The 25,317-nt window shown below is 42.1% G+C and overlaps 2 protein-coding genes across 10 annotated transcripts in view; both read left to right on the top strand.

Moving 5' to 3' along the window:
• The window catches only part of SEC16A (SEC16 homolog A, endoplasmic reticulum export factor), a 37,931-nt gene extending 31,515 nt beyond the window's left edge, over positions 1-6,416 (top strand). For 4 of the 6 annotated variants that reach the window (XM_042478199.1, XM_042478201.1, XM_042478202.1 and 1 more), the window contains 5 exons: positions 8-102; positions 1,004-1,078; positions 1,692-1,751; positions 3,900-3,962; positions 4,817-6,416. In XM_042478199.1, coding sequence (XP_042334133.1) covers positions 8-102; positions 1,004-1,078; positions 1,692-1,751; positions 3,900-3,962; positions 4,817-4,885 — 362 coding nt within the window. In that variant the 3' untranslated portion in view covers positions 4,886-6,416. The remainder of the gene's footprint in view (positions 1-7; positions 103-1,003; positions 1,079-1,691; positions 1,752-3,899; positions 3,963-4,816) is intronic. The other 2 variants (XM_042478203.1, XM_042478204.1) reach the window with 2 other exon arrangements.
• A 933-nt stretch (positions 6,417-7,349) lies between these two features.
• INPP5E (inositol polyphosphate-5-phosphatase E) lies at positions 7,350-25,300 on the top strand. Of its 4 annotated transcripts, XR_006105047.1 has the most exons (13): positions 7,452-7,877; positions 8,686-8,921; positions 10,800-11,577; positions 12,550-12,673; positions 14,685-14,782; positions 15,172-15,296; positions 15,593-15,712; positions 16,710-16,817; positions 17,764-17,925; positions 18,377-18,492; positions 21,624-21,760; positions 23,073-23,433; positions 24,061-25,300. XR_006105047.1 is itself a non-coding variant. In XM_042479615.1 (12 exons), exons 2-12 carry the CDS (start codon positions 8,900-8,902, stop codon positions 23,203-23,205), a joined length of 1,923 nt encoding a protein of 640 aa, XP_042335549.1. In that variant the 5' UTR covers positions 7,350-7,398; positions 8,686-8,899; the 3' UTR covers positions 23,206-25,300. The 4 variants fall into 4 exon arrangements, 3 of the variants coding, with proteins under 3 accessions (XP_042335549.1, XP_042335547.1, XP_042335548.1); XM_042479615.1 differs by lacking the exon at positions 7,452-7,877 and adding an exon at positions 7,350-7,398 and having other exon boundaries at positions 23,073-25,300; XM_042479613.1 differs by having other exon boundaries at positions 23,073-25,300.
• The last annotated feature ends 17 nt before the right edge of the window (positions 25,301-25,317 follow it).

A 25,317-nucleotide genomic window follows, 5' to 3' on the forward strand; every position in this document is an offset into this window, starting at 1 on the left:
CTTGCAGTTGCAGAAGATCAGCAGCCTCTGGAAGGTGGCGTGGCTGAAGAGCAGATGACCCCAGGAAATGAACGTAACCCTGAAATGGCTGCAGAGCATCCAGTAAGTTTTAAGTGACATGTTTTCGTGACCAAGAGAGGTGCAAAAGAGGAGACTCTCAAGTGTAGCCATTGTGTGAAATTTAGGAGAGAGGGTTACATGTGCTTTTTCTAAGCCTAGTTGCTAAGGCCAAGGGGAGCAAAGGAGGGAATAGCAGCTGAGAGAAAGCAAAAGAGGAAATGATGTCCCTTTGTGGTTAAGGGGAAGAGAAGGGGTCATGGATTTGGATATACAGTCAACCCTCCATATCCACAGATGCTTTATCTGTGGATTCAACCATCCACGGGTTGAAAATATTTCAAAAAGATATAAATTCCAAAAAGTAGACTTCATTTTACTATTTTATATGAAGGACACTGCTTGTACTGAATGCGTCTGGAGCATTCACGGATTTTGGTATCCACAGGTGGCCCTGGAACCAAACTACAGTGGATACCAAGGGCCCACTGTATGTCTGTGTATGATTGAATGAAAGAATGTGGGGGTATGGATTATAAGTAAATATTGTCTTTATGTGTGAGAATTGAATGAATGAAACAATAGTGGTAACAGTCATGTTAGCTTTCTTTATTTAATCCACGGGTGGATAAAGTGCCACACTCCAGTACTGGTTTTGCAGCCTTATCGCCTCTCAGCTATTTTTTTTTTCCCAAGCAAAAAGGGTGTGTTTCTTCTACTGGATGTTGCTGAGGTCTCTGGGTCTCAGTTCTGGGTCTCAGTTCTGACTTGAATTGAAGTAGTCCCGCTGCAGGGTCTCTCTTTTTTAAATGATAACTTGCATACTTCCACTTCCATACAAAATCTAATTTTTAAAATCATCTCCTTAGCTCTTCCTTGAGTCCTTGGTCCTCTTGTCCTGTGATTTATTCTTCTGCCTAATTGCTGCTCTGTTTCTTTCCTTCAGTACTTAAATTCTGACACATTTCCACCTGGCTCTGAGCTCTCTCAGTCCAACCCAGAGGGCTCCCAGTCCGGTGAGGTACGTTTGCCTGTCTGAGTTTGCGGGTGGAAATGGTTGGAGTTTGTGGTGGAATATTTGGTACATTTAGATCATAGCTACCTTTACATTTGAAATAGGAGGCAGTGGGTTCAAGCAGTGGGTAGTCACTGGAAAGGGGTCCGCTTCAGAATCAGCAATAGGCCAGAATTGAAATGGATGCTTATCCAATAGTTAGTATTTTGCGAAGTGGGAGCCATGTGTAAAATACATTAAAACATTAACCGGCTTGTTCAAGAAAGGTTGTCATGCTGTGTAGCTTTCTATTGTTGTTGTTAACAAGAAAAAGGTTTCCTCTGTGCATGAGTTTTAGTGATTGTGTTAAATGCCATGAAAATACTAAACTTGATACAACTTGTATGCAGGCATTGTCTCTAGCTGCACCATAGGTTCTTTACAACCCAGAAAGTTCTTCAGTTTTAAGCTAACTTGCATTTTGTAATTCATACCATTTAACCTTTGGCGCCAGGAGATGTTTTGTTTTTCTCTTCGTTTTAATGAGATAGGATAACTGAGAGCTTGAGGCAGTGGCCTGCATGATGACTTTTGATTCCGTTTTTTGTATGTGTTGTGTGTTTTTTTTGCTGTTTTGTAGCTTTCGCGCTCTAGTTCAATGAGTTCATTATCACGTGAAGTAAGCCAGCATTTTAACCAGGTACATTTGGCTGGCTGTTCTCACTTACATTGGCTATCCTTATTTTACTTCTCCTTCCTCCCCTCTCCATTTTTTTTCCCTTTCACATTTACTCAGTAGTTTCTCTAATACCACCTCAGTTCATCTTCTCCCACCTGTATTGTATGGAACTAACACAACAACATGAAGATGAAGTGCTCCTTCTATGAAGGACTGCCTACTTGTCAACATTTCAGAGATGAAAACCAGGACACATGGAGTCAGGCAACATCAGAATGTGGTCAAGGTGGCCAAAGTTACTAACAAGGAAGAAGAGAGAAGCTAGGAGATACTGCAGCAGGTTGCTTTTGCCTGAGCCTATTGGAAAGGGCAAAAGTGTGTCCCTTCCTCTCCTCTTCCCCCTGCTGAGTTTATTTTGGTGCAAAGTACTTCATTTTAGTCACAACAAAAATCCACCAAAAAGTGATATCTTTTATCAGGCCAACCAAAATGCACATTATACATGTTGAAAGTTTTAGATGCTTCACTGGCTTCTTCATTAGGCAAAGTGTTACAAACCAAACAGGAGAAAAAAATTGAACATAGGCCTGCATTTTGATGTTTCTCTTCTTACTTAAGATGGTATGGAGGGGCAAATCTTGCCGGCTGGCACCTTCTGCTTTTGGCCATGTGTGATAACTGGGAGATTCTCAAAGTCCAGGAGGTTTAACTTTAGTTTTCCGCAGTTTGAAGTAAGATGAAGATAACGGGAGAAAGTGGGAAGAGAGGGAGAAACTTGAGACATTTAAAAAGCAGCTGAGAAAGTGGGACAACAGAGAAATAATTCAGATTGACCCTCCCAAATTGGGCCATTTGGAGGGTATGGTTCTGCGATGCTCAGTTCTGCAGTGCTCGATTATGCCTCAAAGACATAGCTGGGACTCTTTCATTTTAAATTGGGTGCCAGATAAATACAGTGGCGTTAGATGGAGCAAAAAGACTGTCTGGTTGAATTCAGTTTAGGGCACAGTATGTCCGTGACAGGAATGAGTGTATAGGGAGAGTAAATGCCATAAGCCCACCAGACGTGCTACATACTCCAGTGGAAGGGGAAGTGATAAGGTTTTCTGCCAAGAAAGGCAAAAATCTTCTTCCATTTTCAAATATTGTGATTATGTATATTTATTTGAAGCTCACCCCCTTTCTGGGGCATCTTGAAGGCCTGTTATGGACCTTCTTTCCTGTAGCTTCCCTGTTATGAAATATCCTCACCTGAGAGGTCCGATGGCCATATATTTTTAGTCTTTTAAATTATTTGCATTGTTAGCTATTGTCTTAAATTTATGTTGTTGTACACCACTGTGAGATCCTCCGATATAGGGCAAGAGATAGACAAGACAGTTGCACCAGCAGTTGTGCTTTCTCAGAAATCGAGTAAGCGCAGTCCTTACCGCAACCAGTTATGCTGCAAAGCCATACCTCATAGCCCCTGTCTCTCTTACACACACTTTTGATTTGGTGGATGGGGAATGCTGGATCCTTGCATAATGTGTGAACCGAAAGCCATGTTGTGCAACTCGTCTCCAGTGTAACAATGCTAGCATATGTCTGCACCATGCTAGACATGTATGGCATCTTGGTCTCTCGTCCTGAAAACAGTAAAAATACATTCATCTTTCTCCCAGCCCTTGTAAGAAGGAATCGTGTGCTTCATCTTTACATAACTTTCACCTTACAAGGGGCTTCCTTAATACACTGAAGCCCAGCAAGCGGGTTCTCCAGCAAGGCATGAGGCTTACTAACCCAGGCAATGAGTGATCCTTTTTGGGCAGCTGGCACAGATAACCCGTTTTGCTCTTCTTCTCGCATGCCAAAGGGGCTTCTTCCCCCGTTCCCGACCCACCCGCCTGCCCCAATCAAGCTTACTCAGGTTTATGCATGTGCCTTTGTTTCGTAACCTGCATTGCGGCTGCCGTCGTCGATGGTAATGTGGGAACTTTCCAAAGTGTTGGAGACACATGGACTTTCTTTTCCCCTTTTCGTTTTTTGCATCTGTGTGTGATAGTCTGCTGCTCTGCACCTACCTGGGACACCAGTGTTGTTGTGCTTTTATCGGATATACAAAATGAGCTTGATAAGCAGCATCTCTTTCTTTGTATCTCACTCATGGAAATTTCTCTCCATTTTTAGGCTCCTGTGGGAGGACCCCCAACAGGCACAGTCCAGTTTTACAACCCCTCCCAGTTTGCACAGGTAATGGGATTTATCCCTGTAATTTCCCTAGAGATCCTCCTTTTTACCTCTCTGTTACGTATGGGAGAACACAGTGCTTCAAGAATGGCACCCAATAATGTATTTATTGAACTCCTCGGAGTGGTAGCTCATGGACCAGTGCTGGTCCATGAGACAGCCATTGATGCTGGTCCTTGGTGAATTTCCATGAAAGATAGAAATAGTCATAGCCAGCGAGCACAAATATGGTATTGGTCCCTGGCACATTGTGGCAAAAGAATTACCAGTCTCTCACATCTTGGGAGGCACTACTCTAAATCTCACCTCACCCATGGACTTGCTGGGAATGTTCTTTTTATAAACCATGCCTCTCACTGTTGGGACTTTCTGCTTTTGGGGGGTTTGTTGCATATTAAATATCTAGGCAGATAGATATATTTTTCTCCACTAACAGCAAAGGTGGGATATAGCCCTGGTGCTGAATCCAGTCCTGCTTGGGGCTAGATCTGGCCTCTTCCCCAGATAGCTATGACTGTTTTCTCATGATACAGCCATTTATTGGTTTCCCAGCTTTGTACAGGTTTCTTTGCCATCCTAAAAGGTTGAAAATAGACTCAATTACTGTCAATGGCAACTTTTAAATTAAGCTTTATCAAGGTTTTTGGTCATAATCCTTTTACCTTAGATCCTGCTCAGCACAGGAATGTGACCCCTGAGAACTTCTCAGGAATTGAATTGAGCCCTTTGTCTGATAAAGGTTCCTCGTCCTTGTTTTTATGATGTTAGGATGTTTGTTTAGGATGCGAGGGTTGTTTTGGGTTCTTTTTGCATTGGTTAAAAAACTGGATTCAAACATGTTGTGTTTTGTTTTTCAGTCTGCTGCAGGTCCAGGAAGCGCAAGACCCAGCAGAATTGGATTGAGAAAATACCCCACCTTAAAATAGCATCCAGCCACCTTATTATCTGGGCTTTGATATATGGATTTACAAAGACTTACTCAAGATCCCATGGTGCACAGGACCCATCCTCTCCCACACCGGAGAGGCGCATCAGTTTGCATAGGTTTTCTTCTGAGGCTCTGGCCTACATAGATTACCAAGGGCACCCCATTTTGTAAAAGCTGGTTGCAGAGTTTCTTAACTTTGGGGAAAACTGGAGAGGGATGAACCACCAGGAGTGAAATGACTTCTGTTGTTTCCTGGAATCTTAACAGGAAAAAGGGGCTGTTTTTCCCCCTTTAGCTGACTTGACTACACTTTGGATACTCTTCAGTGGTTTGTGTAAGAAAGGGGTCTTTCCCAATATTTAGGGAATCCATGTCACCTTTTAACATTACAGTTTGTGGCCTTACAGGGATTGGGGCACAGTTTTTATGCATATAAACCATCAGCTGGCTTGACTGCTTATCTGAAGCATTAGGACATTGGCCGGGATTGTCTTCATATGTGAAGTCTCCCATTCCCCCAAGAATTGCTTGGGGAGGGAAACATAGCTCATCCAAATAAACCGACATATAATGAAAGGAAGGGAGGGGGGAGAAACAAAACTGTGATTTGTAATCTAAGACTTAATTGGAAGTGGATTTTCTTTCGTATGTACGTAGTCTGTGTTTAGGGTCCCTGTAAAGCAAAACTGTATAGTTGAAAACAGAAGCTCTTTGTATAGTAGGCGGCGCTGTTCTGATGATTCTTCTGGAAGTGCAATATGGCTCCTTCTCTTAGACCCTGTCAAGCGCTTGATTTTAACAGCTCAAAGGGGCTTTGTGTTTGCTTTTCTTTAAAATGTAGTGTGGAAATCTGTTTCCACTCTCCCGTCTTGAAGCTTCCTCCGTCGTCCAAACGGCTGAGGTCTTAAATATCTAACCGTCTCAACTAAATTAAAGTAGATTTGGAGTCGGCAAGCCTCTCCTGTGGTGCGCGTGAAATTGTTTTTTGGTTTGGTTCAGGGAATTCCAGGAGTCTTTGAAGGAGACGATCATGGTCACATCCACTTTAAGCCTGGAGATGAACTAATTTATGTCTTGGGGTACAGTTTGCTGAAGCAAAGCCAGTTCAGTCCGTGGCCAACAGTGTAGCTTATGGCTATTAAAAACATGTTAGTGTGGATTTATTAATGTTGCCCATTTGTGGAGTCGTCCGTGCATCTGAGATCTGGAAAGCCTTAAAACTTAACACTACTACCAAGGGATTTTATTCAGGAGGAATTGTTCTCCATCGACAGTCAGGAGCCTGGACTTGTCCTGACCGACGTGACGGTTTCTTTTATCACCAAACCCTTTCGGATAACTTGGTGTCTTTTCCCTTTACACACAGTTGTGTCTCCGAATCTCCCTTCTCTCCGTATAGACTGCCAAAACCTCTCTCGGTTCAAGAAGGCTTCCTCAGCACCAAGAGCCACTCTCTCTGTCCTAAATGTTAGAATCGACACTGTACATTCTTAAATAAAATATTTTGCGCTCTGGAGCACTTTTTCACATTTTACTTGGCTTGTGGTTATTGGGGGAGCCAGGGGTTTGTAGAAGAAGGCGGCAACGTTTCTGTAGGTTCTGGGTTCTCAAAACCTTTATTCCAAATAGGGTTGCCATAATTCTCTACTAAAAACCGGGACAAAATGTAGGACATTTCCAAAAAAATGGAGGACCTTAAATGTTCTACATTTTGGGAAATCGACCTTTGAAAGGATACATCGTGAGCACCAGATCCAAAAAGTTTATATCACTATAATTCAAAGAGCTTGGAAATACCAGTGATGGTTTTGGAGGGCCATGCCTCTGTTGAGAGCTAAGGAAGACTTATATTTTGAGCTTAGAAAAGTTATTTTTGTTTTAAAAACGTGTTTTTTAAAATTATTTTTATTGAATCTTAAAATAACAGCAGGGAGAAAAATAGTTTGCAGTACTATGATTTTGGGTAGTTACAGGCCAAACATATACACTTCCCATAGTATACAAAGCAATAAGTGTTTACTTGCTTATGTACACAAACTTTAGACCTACAAATGAATCCTCGAAGAAGAAGAAGAAAAATGCTTTTTTGAATAATTAACTACTGCTCTTATGACTATTTGGGGGCTATGTGTCCATGCTGAGAGCTGGGGAGGGGGTTACACTTTGGACCACAACTCCCATTATCCCCTGATAGCGTGGATATGGATTTGGGAAGTTGTGCCAAAACCCAAAAAGCGAGGGGGGAGTCCTTTTTTAACTTTATATCTCAGCCATGAAAACCCACTTGGGCAGGTCACACGCTCTCAGCCTCAGGAGAGCAAATGGCACACCTCCCTCTGAAGAAGCTTCCCAAGAAAACCCCACTCAATGGTTTCTTGAGGGCACTACAACTCCCAGAGTCCCCAGCCATCCTGGCCAATAGCCAGGGATTCTGGGAGATGAAGTCCACAAAAAACATCTGGACTGGAACCACTCCATAAGTCGTTAATGAAAGCACACAACAACAAAAATGTACACAAAATGATGTGTGTGTGTGTGTCTGTCTGTCTATCTCTTGGTCGAAAATGTGGAAGGCCTCGATGGAGATGGAGAAATTACCTCAGAGACCGGCGCCTCTGGGGTAATTTCTCCGTTTCTGGCCATGGCTGCTACCGAAGCGTCCTTCTTTCTCCACAGTTTTAGAAAGAAGCGGCGGTTTAGCCGTTGGGAGGAGGAGGAGGAGGAGCCGCTCTGAAGCCGGGGGAGGCGGCCCTGAGGGGCTACGCGAGCGCCCGGCTTTAGCCTAGTACTAGGCCGCGGCCTCTCATTTCGCCCTTTCCCTCCATCTCCTCACAGGCCAAGATTAGCCTCTGCCTCTTTCGTTTTAGTCCCTCTTGCCTCCCGCTTTTATAAGATTTCGAAGGCCTTTTTTTTTAAATTATTATTATTTATTAAATCAAACGGAATTCTTCCGACGCGCGTCGCCCGCCTCAACACAACAGCCCTGCGAGGTAGGCTTAGGAGGCCTTGCTTGAGGGGGAGGGAGTTCAAGGCTGGAGGGAGATTTGGGAGGAGAGCGAAGTTTCTGTGGGAAAATAAATTAATGATGATGATGATGATAATAATAATATCTGTTCTCTAGTATTGCAATAACAATAACGCGTGTTTAAAACAAACGATTTATGAAGCTAAAAAGTATTAAACATGATAAATATGAACAACAGCCCTGCAAGGCAGGCTTGGGAGTCATTAAGGGAGGTCTTTTGTCCTCCAAAGGGCAGGTTTGGAAGGGAAATGTGGGAGGAGAGCAAGGTTTCTGTGAGATAACAATAACAATAATCTATTAACTATTCTTGTAATAAGAATAACAATAATCTTTGTTGTTGTTGTTGTTATTTATCATCATGTACATTCTTTCTTCCCATAGAGAGAGAGACAGAGACAGACATCTATGTGTTTAAAATAGTTAAACCATTTATGAAGGTAAAAGGCATTAAACATGACAAATATTAAAGAACAACAGCCCTGCAAGGAAGGCTTGGGAGTCATTAAGGGCAAGTTTAGGGGGGAGATTTGGGAGAAGCATCCACATTGCTTTAACCGCCGTGTCTCCCTGCTATGGAATCCTGGGATTTGTATTTTTGTAATCCATTTAGGCTTGTCTGTCATTAAAAATGGCCCTTGCCTTTGTGATGCTCCTTGTTTTGAACCCTGGCTCAATGGATTTGGGGCTGCCTTGGAATAAAGGCATTAACCCCTGCTGTTTGTTGTATTATTTTTCCTTTATTAACACAGGCTTCTTCTGTTCTTGTTTTGCAGATGGGGAATGGAGGCTAAGCGAGGGCATGTACAAAGGACATAAAGCTTGAAACCAGCTCCAAGATCCAGACTTATTACTTTATTTAAGTCCAGTGGGCCTCCCTTCCTCTTTTGTGGCAAAGAGGATTGGCTATCGGGGGTTTTATGCAGTTTTTGTATTATTTGTTTTTATTTATTTTCTGAATTGCCACCCGCACATCGCTCAACCTGAGTAATGTCAGAGAACACAGAAGGAGGTTTGTATATTGAATGGGCTGGCTTACTTTTGTTTGCTTGTAGCTATGGAATTTGATGGCTTTTCTGCCTCGGAAACATATTAGTGCGACTGAGTCATAGTAGGGTGTTTTAGGATTAAAGACACTGTCATTGCCTATATATGCTGTTCTGCACAGTAGCAACAGCGAAGCCGAAGTGCATGTGTTCTCTTTAATCCCACAATAGATAAGATTCTTGTGGGCTGCTGATCCTCAAAACTCACTTGGCTCTTCCTAGCATGAAACAGGACAGGAGGAAACAAAGACTGGGTCTTTTTGGGTGACCAGGCTAGCAGGAGTGATTTATATTTCTCATTGAGTGTCCAACCCAGGCTTTTGTTTGCTCACAATGATATTGCTATAAGACACATAGCTTGTTTTCTGCTGCTTCAGAGACTAGAACATGGAACAATGCATGCAAGCTACAGGAAAAGAGATTCCACCTAAACATTAGGAGGAACGTCCCAACAATAAGAGCTGTTTGTGGAAGACACTCCCGCAGAGATTTTGGTGGAGTCTCCTTTGGAGGTCTTTAAACAGAGGCAGACCACCTGTCAGGGATGCTTTGATTGTGAATTCCTGCATGGCAGGGGGTTGGACTGAATGACCTCTATAATTCTATGCTATTGCAGCCAATTACTGATTGAGGGAAAGCCCTGCTACCAGCCTCAATTCACTGGGTTATATTACCTGGTTCTGAGACATGCTGTCAAAAATGTCAGAGATTGTAGGTGCCCTGACACTCTCCATTTCTAGACACAATTCAAACTTCTGGTCTCAAGTTTTAAACCCCTGAGCCTATTGAGAACAAAGTACATTCAGGACTGTTTCTGCACTCATGAACACATGTCTTAATGTTTTGTGAGGCCATTCTTAGGAAGCGAAAACAGGAAATGTCCGGCAGAGGACTTTTTCAGCACTGATAACCAGATGACTTGCCTGGCATCATCCATCAGCCCACTTCTGTCTTTTCTGATTTTCTGTTTAGGTTGGTTTCCTTAACCCACTATGTTACTGATTTCATAGCATCATAGAATCCTAGAGTTGGAAGAGATTTCAAGGGTCATCCAGTCCACCCCCCTTCCATGCAGGAATACACAATCAAAGAAGGATACTTCACCACACTCTCAATGTGTTTCATTAAAGTAAATAGGCAAATAGATTTTTATACATGCTTATATTCAGTCCCTCTAAGAGCATATGTTCCCAGCAATGCTTACAAGATAAATGGAAAGCAATGTAAAATTTATTGTAAAATATGCAAAATTAAAACAACCACTAAAACAGAAGTAGTTCCTGCCTCAGCTGCCTGAAAATTAACACACCAAATTTATGAACTATCTTAAAAGCTTGGGAAATCTGTATTTTGGCCTGGCACCTAGGTTGTGGTAACAAGGATGGCACCAGGATAAGAAAATGTGTTTGAAAGATGTGGTGCTCCCATAGAAAAGGCTCTCTCTGTGGCTGCCACCCACCATATTTTAGCCTTCCTAAAGAAAGATTTGGGGCAACGATTTCAGTGACAGGAAAATTGATCTAGAAGAAGACTGTCTTAAGAAGTTCCAGTATCCCAAGCCATTGCATTCCTTCCAGACTACAGTGTTTTCATGCTTATCTTCTCCTGCATTTCCAACCTGTAGGTAAAAACATACCCTATTCTCAGTAAGAGTGAGAAAGAAGTTGGTAGGATAAGGTGTTCATAGACTTCAGTCTACTTCAAATGGATCTGAAGTCTATGAAAGCTTCTTTCTTTCTTTCAGACTGAAAATGCTGCAATACCCCTCTGTATACTGATCTAGACTAACACAGCAATGTCTTTGAATTCCAGTAAGAGAGTGTGATTCTTTTTCTTCCTTGCAGTTGGACCACCTGATGGATTCTCCCAGAGGACAATGGAGCCAAACCAGAGCACTGAGGTTAAAGGTCTCCAAAACTTATCCCCGCAGGGAATTGGCTGCACTGCAGGGGAGGCAGGGGACAGTGGTGACCACCTCTCCAAGGCCCAGCAAGACATCAAGCATTCCCTTTTCAATGACACTTTAAGATTCCTCCCAGAAAAATTCCAAACCTGTACAAATTTTAAATCATTTACCCCAACGCCTCCTCGGAAACCAAGGCTTGAGCGGACTTCATCACTCGATGAACTGATCTTGCGGCGGAGAAGATTCTTCAGGATGAGCCAAGACAGCTTGATAGATCTCACCAAGATGGGCTCCTCTAATGGCTCCCTTGAGGACAGGAGTCTTGTCAGGCAACAGATAGTCTCCAGTGGAAACTGCCATCATAATCAGGAATCTCCCCTCAGCTTACATAGAGACTCCAAGACTCCCAACACTCTGCAGGCCAAGTTAAACCTTTCAGACTCACACGGCAGGTTATCCAAAGTTGTGCCCAACCAGCCTCCACCCCCTTTGGAACTGGATGGCTCCTTCCCTTCGTTGAGGACGACTAATAGGATCGACCCGGATTGTGCAGATTACAGGCTTTGTTCCCAGACCTTCTTTCCGAGAACAGGCAGCAGCTGGAGTGACACCCAGCTACACAGCCGAGGGATGGTTTGTGACAACTGCTCCTCGATCTCCATGAAGTCCTCGTTCAGTCTGCTGACCCCTATCCGTGTTAGGGATGTGCGAAACAGGTATGTTCCGTGTAGTACCAGGCCATTCATATTTACATGTTGACCTCATGAGGGGTATTGGTTATAATATAGACTAGCAGTTCTAAATGTTAGTGGCCAGATGGTATTGGACTTCCTACCAGAAGCCCTAACCAGCAAGACCAGTGTTTGAAGATTCTTGAAGTCTTCCAAAATATCTTGAGGACCAGAGTTCGAGAATCACTGGCTTAGAGGCCTTGTGATAGTATGCCTCCAATCTTGTCTGTAGGATAGATGAGGGAGGTTCCTAGAACTGGAAAATCTAAAGATGGTAGTACATGTCCTGGTAACATCAGGGTTGAACATCTGCAATGCACTGTGCATTGGGTTATATCTTTGCCACATTCAGAAACGTCAGTTAGTTCAAAACATGATAGCCAGATCGCTTACTGGCACATCTAGGAGTAATCATATTACACAGATATTAAAATTACTATACTGGTTGCCAGTTAGTGTCCAGGCAAGGTGCAGTGTGTTGGCTGTTACCTTTAAAGTTATGATTTGAGTCTTGTTTGCAACAGTAATTCCAGAAGAAGTACCAGTGTGGAATAGTGGTTTGAGCACTGGACGGTGACTCTGGAGACCAGGGTTTAAATGGAACCCCACTTTGTGACTTTGGGCAAGTCATACTCTCTCAGCCTTAGAGGAAGGCAAAGTCAAACCCCCTCTGAACAAATCTTACGAACAAAACCACATTATAGGATTTCCATAAATTAGAAATGACTTGAAGGCACACAACGACGACAAATGCCGGAAGAACATCCTTATAATGTCCTTAATAGCAGTCCCACATTTCAGGTGGCTAGCTTTCACAGTCTCGGGGCTGTGATGCACTGAAAATAGACACACACTTGCACATGTTGATATAATTATTTGTTATTAGCTGCCTTGAATGCTGCTATAGAAAATAAATAAATAAATTATTTTTAAACATAGATTGTTCTGTTTCCACAGAAGTTATTTGGAAGGCAGCCTTCTTGCAAGCGGTGCATTGCTGGGAGCAGAAGAGCTGAACCGATATTTTCCTGATCGGAACATTGGCATCTTTGTAGCCACCTGGAACATGCAGGGCCAAAAGGTGAGGGGAGCAGGAATCTGATAGCTTTGCCTAATATTAAGCCCTTGTACGCCTCAAGAAGTCAGGGAGAAAAAGAAAATGTACAGCTTGGCAGTTCTAGGGCTCTGAAATTGCTGAGTTTGCTCCAGAGTTGCTCTGGAGGCTTCACAGAAAATAATAGGAACTAGGAAAAAGCAAAGCAAAACAAAAGGACAGCTCAGATCTGAACTCTGCTCCCTCCTCTCATAGCATACAGACTATAGAGAGATAGGCACCTATGCTTTTGTGGCTTGTAAAGTTTTATTGAAAACATTTGCCCTGTATCTGAGAGGCATGACATATCTGTTGCAGACATTCCCCAGGGGTGTCACATTCTGATCCTGGTTTTCTGTTTTCATGTTCTGTTTGTTTTATATTGTATTCAGACTATGTGGGAAGTTTGAACAGTCATATATGTCTTTTTTTTTTTTTAGCTGAAGGAAATGTTCTGGCTTTGGGAGGGAAAGACCAAAGATAAATAAAATACAGTTCATTGTATTAACACTAAGTTGTGGTGAACATGTTGGTAGTGATTCCAAAATCTATGTGTACCTCATCCATTCCCCCAAACCAAGATCCCCTCCAGTTTTAGGTTTGTCTGTAGGGTGAATCCTTCACTGAAGCCTAACAGGTCTGACTATGGGAAGAAACATCAAGATAATCTCAGTTTGCAGTTCAGAGGAAGACTTTCGCTCAGCCCCGCCACCATCACAGACTCATTTAGTAGGCTAAGTACTACTAGGATAGTAGTAGTAGGATAGTAGTAGGATAGAATAGCATAAATGGGAGAGAGCCTTCTCAGTGGCTGCTCCCACTCTTTAGAACTCCCTGCCATGGAAGGCTAGGCTGGCCTTCTCCTTGCTTTCCTTTTTCTGGCTGGCAAAAACTTTTTCAAACAGGTTTTTAATATATAGTCATTGTCAGGGAGGCTTTTATACAGTGTGTGTTTATGTTTTTCTATATGAATATTATATTGTGTGTGTGTGTGTATTACTTTTGTATGTTTAATGTAAATTTATACAGTTTTAGCATGATGATTTTAATTGTTTTACAATGTTTATCGTAAAGTTTTTTAACCATTTTACCTGTGAGCCACCTTGGATCCCTTTCCAGGAGAAAAACGGGGATTTCTTTTTTATGTAGGAGGGAAGAATTAGCCGTCCTGCAGTTTGCTTCCCCAGCACACACATACATGGAATTTCGTGTTAGAGATGCATCTAGAACTGAGATCCTTGGATACAAGTCAGAATAGAAATGTTTTAATTCATAATAAACTGTACTAAAACTGCCATCTGTTTTGATGCAAGTGTCATGGCATGTGTGTAGGCTATGTACAGCAAGGCAGAAGCAGCAGCATTCCTTTAATCCCACCATAATATCTGTGCATGGATTAAAGCTGCTAATCTTCTGAGCTGTGGGAGAAAACGGCAGGCTAGTCGTGAAGTATTCCAGCCTAGATGAGGCTCATTGCTCATCTCGGCTAGCATGGTGAACATACAGATTCTCTGATCCAAATGCCCTCCTTCACTTGGATTTTCTTCCCTCCCTTCCTTCTCTCTCAAATTGGGTGGGCAAAGTGGGGCCCATTCATCCCTCCAATTTTCCCAAGTGTGTTTTGTTTTCATTGAAAAATCTGCCCATACACTATGGGATGAGGATTAATTTGCTATGTTTTGTAGTGCTCCTGGTCTGTTTTAGGCAGAGGGAGGACCATTACCAAAGCCAGAAGCAGTTTCCAGTTAATTCATGTTCATGGGGGGGGGGGAGCGGGGAGCCTCTGCTGGGCCTAAAACAGGACAAGGAGACCTAGCTTCAAATGTGGCATATTCCCCCCACCCAGGTGCCCTGGAAGGTGTGTGGAAGACTCCCACTTTAAAAAATGAGTCCAAGGAGGTGTGGCAGAAGTCCTGGATGGGCTTCAGACCTGGAGAGATCACCCAACCCTATTCTAAATGTTTGCCTATTATCTGAAGAAATCTTCCTTTTCTTTCAGGAGCTCCCTGAGGTTCTTGACGACTTCCTTTTGCCAACAGAGCCTGACTATGCCCAGGACATGTATGTGATAGGAATCCAAGAAGGCTGCCCAGACAGGTATTGGGGAATGGATACTTCCTCCTGGCTGTACAAACAGACTGTCTGCTTTAGCTTTGTAACTCTTGTCTACTGAGCATTGTTCTAGGTTTCCAGTAAACATCCATCGCCTGGTTGTTTGGGCCAAAGTTTATTGTAGACTTTTGGCAAGTACAAGTATCTTTCTCTAGGAATGATCTGAAGGCTATATGGTGCTGCCCCTGGGGCTAGTAGGACATCCCCATCTCCATCATCAGCCATTAGTGGCAGCAACTGAAGACGGGAGCTCCTTAGAATTTGGAAGGAAGATTAGATTAAGATATGCTTGAGGCCCTAAACTATGACAGATTTAGGAGATCTTATGTAGGAAGGATTATGATGTTTTTGTTCACTTTGTTTTACTTTGCTAGGCGAGAATGGGAGATTCGTTTGCAGGAGACATTGGGTCCCCATTATGTCATGTTCTACACAGCTGCCCATGGTGTACTTTACATGACTGTCTTCCTGAGAAGAGACCTCATCTGGTTCTGCTCAGGTACTTGTTGCCAATTAGACCTTTTACATTGCTTTTAAGTCATTAATCAATTAAGTAGCCATACATGTACAGATCAGTAAAAGTGGATTTTGCCCCATTTTGAAGGAATGTGAAAATAATGTGAAGAAACCTAATATTTAAGTAACCAAACGTAGTAGTTTTTTCAGCCAAAATTTCCAAAGCCTAATATTTAACCATAGCACTTGGCAGGGCCCCACTGATCACCACAGAAATTAATTTCCAGATCTCTGAGGTGCTCTTTGACAACTATTCTTTCTCTTTCTCTGTCCTCCCAGAAGTTGAATTTGCCACAGTGACGACTCGCATTGTGTCCCAAATCAAAACCAAAGGTGCCCTAGGAGTTTGCTTCACTTTCTTTGGCACTTCGTTCCTTTTTATCACATCCCATTTCACATGTAAGTATTTCACTGGGTACTGGTAATATATGGGCTGGTGAGCAGATGTGGTACGCCTGTCTCAAGTCTTCATACTGTTCCCATCCTTCTGTTGTTGGAAAGAAATGTTCAGAGTCCTTTGAAAGTGTGTGCAGTTGAAGAATTTTTCTTAACTTATTTGATAGGATTCTGACTGGCGCTTGGGTCTTTCTTTGGCATTGCTGTCTGTATCTACCACACGGACTTTGCCCTGTTTCACTCAGTGCTTCACTTTTAGGCCACTGAGAAAGTGTTGGGCTGTGGGCCAGAGTTTCAAGACAGCCTCTGTTTCCTCCTTTCCGATGCAGAAATCTCTTACCTCCTCTCCAATGGAAGCTGCCATGGAACCTTGTCTCTAGTTGCTTGTTTCTTGCACTGAGCTATTGGTTTGTTTATCACCTGAACCCATCCTGATCGGATGCACAACACAAACAGACTAAAACGATTCTTAAAAACAAAAACGAAACAGTTTTTTTAAAAAAAACCACACAATTAAAATATGCCCCCAAACCAAACTTTGGTTTAAGGACCAAAGATCATATAGAACAGCGTAGTCTTGGCTGCGCAACTGGAATTTCAGAAGGGAAGGATTTCCATAGTCAGAGTGTTTCTACAGAGAAGGTCCTGCCTTTTGTGGGGTGGGGGGACATGCTATAGGACCCTGAGAGTCTCAAACTCCAGACAGGCTTGTACAGGAAGAAGTGGTCTTTTGCATATCTTGGCCCCAACCTATTTAAGACTTTGCATGTCAAAACCAGCATCTTAAACTGAGCTTGGACCAGAAACTGCTAGTGTCCCCCTGTGCCATATCAGCAAAACAGTGCAGAAGGATGTCATAGTTGATGATCCTAAATGCTGCTACGAAGGCCAGCAGAACCAGCAAAAACAGGTTTCCATATCCAGTTTCTGAGATAGGTCATCTACCAAAGTGGTTAATGCTGTTTCTGTACCATAATGACCTTGTTCATTTCCTTTTCAGCTGGAGATGGCAAAGTGTATGAGAGGGTGCTGGATTACAACAAAACCATCCAGGCTCTTGCACTGCCCAAAAACATTCCAGATACCAATCCCTATCGCTCAAGCTCCTGTGAGTAATTTACTTATTTATTGAATGTATACCCTTCCTTACTGTCGGGATAGGATCCAAGGCAGCTTAGAAGCTAGAAGTGCTGTGTTCTCATAGGAATTATTAGGATAGGATAAGAAGTGATATGGTATGTTATTGTTATTATTGTGTGTGTGTGTGTGTGTGTGTATGTAATATGTATAATTTAAAATATATACTTTTCTAAATTAAATATCATTTATGTATAACATGTAAACTTAGATATAAACTATAAAGAGTGGCAAATGCTAAGGAACCATTTTCTTTCACTCCTCCCCATCAGAATATATTCATATTAACTTGTACAGTGGATGCTCTGTAGTGTCTGGCTGGTGATCTGCAGATTTGACCACCAGATGATTGCTGTGCCCCATATTATTCAACTATGCATTCATGCGCACATTACTGCCATTGAATACTACTGGGTGCAACATCTGTGTTTTTTGCCATCTGAAGGGGAGCCTGGAACCAAAATCGCTTGAATGGGAAGGGTCCATTGTATATCTTGATAGATTTTTATTTTTCCCTACCTCCAAGTTGCTCAGAGGAGTGGAAATGAGGTAGTTCTATTTTTTTTACTGCCAGCAACCATATTAAGTAGGTTTAGGTTGATAGAGAAGTGCGATTGAACAACCAGTACTTTTTTAGCTAAATTCAATATGTTTACAATTTGAACAAAGATAGTATATTTTCAAAGAATGCTCTCAAATGGTTATGCACATCACAAGAGGATAGTTGGTCCTTCTTGTCTGAAAGGTGTAAGATCTTTATTTGTGGAAACTAGGGTCTATGACATCCGCACTGAACTCTATTCCCTCATAATTTGGTGGTGGAGTAGCTGCTGCCTTTTAAACTTCAGCAATCGCTTCTTACTTCAGTCCAGAAACTCCCCACTTGCTGTACTCTTTTCCTTTGTTTGGCCTTGCAGCTGATGTCACTACCCGATTTGACAATGTTTTCTGGTTTGGAGATTTTAATTTCCGTCTAAATGAGAATCGGGAGGCAGTGGAACAAATTCTCAACCAAGGGGCAGAAACAGACTTCTCTAAGCTGCTACAGCATGACCAGTTGATTAAGGAAATGAACAAGGGTGAGTACAGTCTTCTTGCTGAACTTTGATATATGTCGACCAGAAAAGAAACAGGGCTGGATTGGCTAATCCATGACCCCAGTTATCTGAGGCAAGCCATTAAGCTTGATATAAACACAAGAGCAGTAAAGATGTGGAGAAAGTAGGCCTCTGACTGGTTTTAAATGACACCGAAGACTATGTAGCTAATTTTTAAAAATCACTTCATGTTGTTGTTGTTGTTGTTGTTGTTAAATAAACATATCTGTTTGCAGTCCCAGTGAGCGAACACATTGAATCATTATTTTATTCAGCTATAAATTTGCTATATAAGTAAACTTTGTTTGCTTGTTGAGGATTTTCTTTTGTTTTGTTCTGAATAGGCCACTGCACAACCATTAGCAGGGTAGGATTTGGTGACAGAACATTAGCAGGTTAAAAAACTGACCCACTATCATATCTCCTTTCATAGGTTCTATATTTAAGGGGTTCCAAGAAGCACCAATCTTTTTCCGCCCTTCATATAAGTTTGATCTTGGGCAAGATACTTATGACTCTACCTCCAAACAGAGGATACCTTCATACACGGTAAGGACTTGGAAGTGAGCAACAAACAAGTATTCCACCTAGGAATGCATGCTCTGTGGAAGGCTGCCCCAAGTTCCTCCCCCCTGCAAGCCTAATGTTCAGCTGTTCAGTGGAGAAGCAGAATTGTGAAGTGTAGGAAGCACATTTGATGCCTAACAAGGATTGACATTATACTTAGAACAGGCATTTGAGCACTGTAGAGTTTCTAATAACCTTTTCAGAAAACGCTGTGCAGTCAGAGTTAATGTTTGTCTTAGAGGTTTTTTGCAAGCTTGCTCCCCCTTCCTCTTGCTCTCACTCTTTCAGGATCTCCAAGAGGAGATCTGTAAACCACAGAACCACTGAATTTGCAGGGGATATGAAGAAGCTAGGAAGTTTTAGCATTTGTGTATGAACGTTGCATAATGTCAAGTTTTTTTTTTCTTTTAATGTTTCATGTTTTGCATGTTTTGGGTGTTTTTAATTTAATATTAAAACATAAATATATATTTTAAAAAAGAACCATTGAATTTGTAGGCTTTAAATTGACTGCAGTTTCTGTGATGATTTCATGTAACTGCTTTAGTTTTCTTTCCTCTACTATCCTTTGTATCATTGTCTCTTGCGTCAAGAAGAGAGCCCTCAAACTTAGACCCACCACTGAGTTATCAGGCGGAATGTCCAACTAGTGACAGGTGTAAGGTTTCTATCCTGTGAAAAGCTAAAGCACAGAATGAACTCAGGCTTGCTAGAGAGGTTAAGAACAACAAAAAGGGCTTTTTTGGATATGTCCGCAGCAAAAGGAAGAAGAAGGAAACGGTAGGGCCACTGCGTGGAGAAGATGGCAAAATGCTAACAGAAGACAGAGAAAAGGCAGAATTACTCAACACTTTCTTTGCCTCAGTCTTCTCAGAAAAGGCAAAGGGTGCTCAACCTGAGGATAATGGAGCAGAGGACAGAATAGGGGAATTTCAGCACAAAATAAGTAAAGAGATAGTACAGGAATACCTGTTTAACCTAAATGAATTTAAGTCTCCAGGACCAGATGAGCTACATCCAAGGGTATTAAAAGAACTGGCTAATGTAATATCGGAGCCATTGGCAATAATCTTTGAAAACTCCTGGAAAACAGGAGAGATCCCAGCCGACTGGAGGAGGGCAAACGTTGTCCCCATCTTCAAAAAGGGGAAAAAAGAGGATCCCAACAATTATCGTCCAGTTAGTCTGACATCAGTACTAGGAAAGATTCTGGAGCAGATCATTAAACAGAGAGTCTGTGAACATCTAGAAGCCAATGCCATAATCACAAAAAGTCAACATGGGTTTCAGAGAAACAAGTCATGCCAGACAAATCTAATCTCTTTCTTTGATAAAATTACCAGCTTGGTAGATGAAGGGAATGCTGTGGATATAGTATATCTTGATTTCAGTAAGGCCTTTGACAGGGTTCCCCATGACATTCTCACAAACAAGCTTGTAAAATGTGGGCTGGACAAGGCAACTGTTAAGTGGATTTGTAATTGGTTGACCGGCCGAACCCAAAGGGTGCTCAACAATGGCACCTTTTCATCCTGGAGAGAAGTAACCAGTGGGGTCCCACAGGGCTCTGTCCTGGGCCCAGTGCTATTCAACATCTTTATCAATGACTTGGAGGAAAAAATTGGGGGAATACTTATCAAATTTGCAGATGACACTAAAGTAGGAGGAATAGCTAATACTCCAGAGGACAGGATCAAAATTCAAAATGACCTGAATAGACTAGAAAGCTGGGCCAGAGCTAACAGAATGAACTTCAACAGGGAGAAATGTAAGGTACTGCACTTAGGGCAAAAAAATGAAATGCACAGATATAGGATGGGAGACACCTGGCTTAAGGAGACAACATGTGAAAGGGATCTAGGAGTCCAAGTAGACCACAAGTTGAACATGAGTCAACAGTGTGATGCGGCAGCTAACAAGGCCAATGCGATTTTAGGCTGCATCAATAGAAGTATCGTATCTAGATCCAGGGAAGTAATAGTGCCACTATATTCTGCTCTGGTCAGGCCCCACCTGGAATATTGTGTCCAGTTCTGGGTGCCACAATTCAAAAAGGACATTGAGAAACTGGAGCGTGTCCAAAGGAGGGCGACTAAAATGGTGAAAGGTCTGGAAACCTTGCCCTATGAGGAACGACTCAGGGAGCTGGGGATGTTTAGCCTGGAGAAGAGAAGGTTAAGAGGTGATATGATAGCCCTATTTAAATACTTGAAGGGATGTCATATTGAGGAGGGAGCAAACTTGTTTTCTGCTGCTCCAGAGACTAGGACCCGGAGCAATGGATGCAAGCTACAGGAAAAGAGATTCCACCTCAACATTAGGAGGAATTTCCTGACAGTAAGGGCTTTTCGACAGTGGAACACACTTCCTCGGAGTGTAGTGGAGTCTCCCTCCTTGGAGGTCTTCAAACAGAGGCTGGATGGCCATCTGTCGACGATGCTTTGATCTGGATTTCCTGCATGGCAGGGGGTTGGACTGGATGGCCCTTGCGGTCTCTTCCAACTCTATGATTCTATGATTCTATGATTCTATGATCCTGTGATAAGGCATAGAAGTAGTGCCCGAGGGTTGAGCCATAGCAGTAGCAAGTACATTTCTATCCCACTTACTGATGTACACTTACAAAGCGTAAGCTAATTGCCCCCAACAAGCTGGGTACTCATTGAGGATATGAAACGTAGCTTAGTTGTATGTGGATCTGTTGCTTTGCCTGGTTCAAAGAATGTATGCTGCATAGCTACTGTTCATGCATATGCTGTGTGTCTCTTGTCCTGTTTGGACTTGGCACAATGTTCCATTTCTACTGTAAACTTTCATAATTCAGTTAGGGTTGTGGGTGGAAGTCCCTGAAAACACATGCCACTCACCTGCAGTGGAAGCGCTCTTCTAATTACAGAGGCAGGGCACAAAAGGGTCCTTCCCAGGGCATATCTTCTCAAAGACTGAAAGTCGTGCCTCCCCAGAAAGAATAGGAGGCACCATCTCTCTTAAGACTAGGGATCCCCCTGAACAAGAGAAGCCTTTCTATTTCTTGCTTCAGTCTGAATTGTGCTGTTCTCCATTTCTTTCTACCGGTAACTTAGTCATATATCCCACCCCCTTCATCTTCTCAGGATCGAGTAATATACCGAAGCCGTCGCAAGGATGATATTCATGTTGTGAAATACTCTTCTTGTCTTGGGATCAAAACGTCAGACCATCGACCTGTCTATGGGCTTTTCCGTGTCAAAGTCAGGCCTGGGAGAGACAAGTTAGTATTTCCTTCACAGTTGTATTTAAGGCATGACGCCTGGGTGGCAATATTTGCACAGCAGTTTATTTGTACTTTGGACTTGTTGGATAAATCAAGATTTCAGAAGAATGTCCCTCTAGACAATAAGGAGCCATTCACTGCTAACCAGACTGGTGGACAGGGCATTTCAGGTTGACCCAGGTCTTGCTGCTGAATCCTCAGATAGAGGATATTTGGGCAAATCTAGTGATGCCAGGCAAAAGAGCATCCCAAGTTTCCCCACCCAGAGAGTGTTTGGGGAGAGCCTGAATTTGTGTGGGATTATGTTGTGTTGCTGAGATCCTGTAGGCAGAGAACAACATGGAGTAAGAATCATATGAAGCAGGTGTTAATGTTAAACAACATTAAATGTGCCAGACTATGGAAGAGGGCTATTCTTAAGCTGTTGAGAACTGTGACAAGATTCTGGGAAATTGCTGTAATGCAGATAATTACAGGTTATATAAAACCAAGCATGGATGAAAACCAGAATATTAAATTCAACAGTTAGTGGCATGCCTTTATTAATTTTTGGAAAGCACACTTTCAAGAGGTACAGTTCAGCAAATATGATGACTGAAGTGAGGATATTTTCTAATGAGGTAAATTCATTTCCTTTTCTTTTTTGTATTACATGTCTGAATGTTATTTTGATGGTAAAGTTTTAAGAGCGGAGACAAAAAAATCAAGTTACTGAAACATTTGTTGTTCTTTAATTTAGATAGATAGATAGATAGATAGATAGATAGATAGATAGATAGATAGATTACGATCCACTGATCAAACATTCTGTAGTTTACAAGATGACTGATACTTCTGTTATGAGGAGCACTCTGACATGTTGTATACCTTAAAGTCATTTTTTTACTTATGGCAACCATAAGGTGAACCTGTCACAGGTTTCTCAGCAAGGTTCAGAAGTGGCTTGCCTTTGCCTTTCTCTGAAGCTGACAGTGTGTGACTTGCTCAAAGGTCACCCAGTGGATTTCCATGGCTGAATTGGTACCCAGACTCATAGTCCAATATTCATACCACTATACCACACTTTTTACACACACTCACTCACCCACACATATTGGGGGGGCAGTTTTTTGTGGGAGTGGGTGAACCCCTCCAAAGATTTTCTGGGGGGTAATGCAGCCCCCTACCCTTCCACTGTTTCCCACCCCTGCATTATATGTGTGTGCATGTGCATATGTGTGCATGTACCAGATGTATAGCCTGTGAAAATGGAGTTTCTGCACTTCACCTTGTAGCACCTATCTTATTACTACTACCTTGTCTTTTGCAGTATCCCACTGGCTGCGGGACTGTTTGACCGTGAGCTGTATTTAATTGGCATCAAGAGACGGATCACAAGGGAACTTCAGAAAAAGCAGGCTTTGAAGAACCAGAAAACCAGCTCTGTCTGTTCTGTTTCCTGACTTTCAAAAAAACAAAACACCAAATGGGGATTTCTGCGGCAGACCTAAGACAGACTTGAGAGAGGGGCAAATGGAAGAGTGCCAGTGCCTGCTGTTTGCAGCCTGTGCAATGAGACCTTCAGAGTCATCTTGGCAGTGCTCCAGCCTTACTGAAAATGGGAGAAAGTGTCCTGAAATTGGAGATTCCTGGCTATTTGAACGGGTTCGACCACAAGGACGGATTTGTCAGTGAGCAGCTGTCTTGTCCCATGTGGCATACCTCCTGAGATACTGGTGGTTCCTGAAAATGCTTGCTTAATTAAGTGTGCTGCATACTACTATACAAAAATGTTTTGGGCATCTTCTATATTTAAAGCCATGTAGACATTTGGAAGATACCTCTTGAGACCATCTTGGGTTAAAGGGAAGTTCTCCTGCAACACTTGATACTTGTTTCATTCCCCTTTTGTCCTTTTTACCAGAAGGCTGTTTAAACATAAACAACTGAGTTTTAATTCAGTACCTCAAAGCAGCCTGGTTTTTTTTATAGCGCAACTCAAGAAGAAATGCTTTGATAGCTGATTGCAACCAACACTTGGAAAACTGGTTACATCTCAAACCTCTTTCCAATCAGAGCAAACCAACTTCGATTTGGGATTATTTCCCAATCTTTTTTTAAACTGTCAATTCACTACTTGATGAGACAAAATACAAACTGGTTTAATTTGACACTGGATCTGTGCATGTCTCTTTCTCAATGGCTGCAAAAATCAATAATCTATAAAGGGCAGCATTAAATTTTGGCTTCTGCCAGTGGCCTGAAAAACAGTGTTACAGGAGTTTTCATGTTTGGCTTTGCCTTTTTTCCTCATTTAGTCACTGGTTACCTGGATCCATTTGTATCCCGACCATCTTTAAACTGATAAAAGAAGAGCCATATCCTTAAAACTTCAGGTATACCAAGTTCTTTCTCTAATTATACTTTTATGTTATACAGAGACCATCCCTTCATGCAGTGTACCCTAAATTCTTCTATCACTAATGGAAACCTAGCCATTCAAATTCACAATGACTCCCAGTGGGGATATATTAAATTCTGCAATTAGAATGAATAATGTAAAAAGAAGCATCATTTAATTGGGTTCCATTGTGGAATCAGTGCTTGATAATAAACTCCTGTATTTTGCAGGATGCTTAATTTTAATATTACTTCTCAGGCTACTTCATTTGATGTCTTTTGGCACATTCTTATGGATCCACTTATGGATATTGCTCCAAAGTTACAAGATTCTTTTCCTCTTACAGTGCACTATTACTGTCAAAGTACTAGATGAGGAAGTGTTAACCCAGCTGCCATCAGTGCCACTATACTTTTAAAGGTGGGTGGAGAGATGGGACTTTGAAACTTAGAGAGGTAGCAGAAAGTAGGCATATCTGAAGTCAAATGAACAATTAAATCTCCAGCTGATTATCAAATACACTACAGTACTGCCTTTTTTAAAACCCAAGTTGAAAGCTGTGGCCCTTGAGATGTTTTTGGCATACAAGTTCCACCACCCCTAGCACAGCCAATGGTGAAGAATGATGGAACAGTTGCCCATTCCTACGCCGCATTAAATACTGTACTGTTACAGACTGGCAGTCTTGTGGCTTCTGGATACTGCAAGGTGACCATCCCTGCTTTAGGACAATAAGAAGTTTGTCTATTATATTTTCAAGGAGAGGTGGGAATGGGCCCAGATTTGATTCTCAACACCTCTAGTCAAGCAGAAAGTCTGGGAAAGATCTTTGAAGAGGAGAGCCACTTTTCTTGCAAGAATACAGCATATTGGCATAGATGTCAAACAAAGCAACCATGTTAAAGTTCTAATTGTTCTGGATCTTGGATCAACAAAAGGCTTGTGGTGCCTTGAATAGATTGTCAGTTGCATCTGAAAAGAGCAGAGGCGCCCACAGTAATCTTTTAGATTGTAATCCTATATACATCTTACCTGAGTAAGTCTCATTGAACCGAAAGGTGTTAATTTATGAGTCAACATGTACAGGAGTATGCTGTTAGTCTTTGAACTAACATTATGGCTATATTTGCTGCAGCAGTGTAATCTAGATCTAGATCTTAATCACAACCCTTGT

The sequence above is a fragment of the Sceloporus undulatus genome, chromosome 7 (assembly GCF_019175285.1).
Source record: "Sceloporus undulatus isolate JIND9_A2432 ecotype Alabama chromosome 7, SceUnd_v1.1, whole genome shotgun sequence".
NCBI classification, from domain to species: domain Eukaryota; kingdom Metazoa; phylum Chordata; class Lepidosauria; order Squamata; family Phrynosomatidae; genus Sceloporus; species Sceloporus undulatus.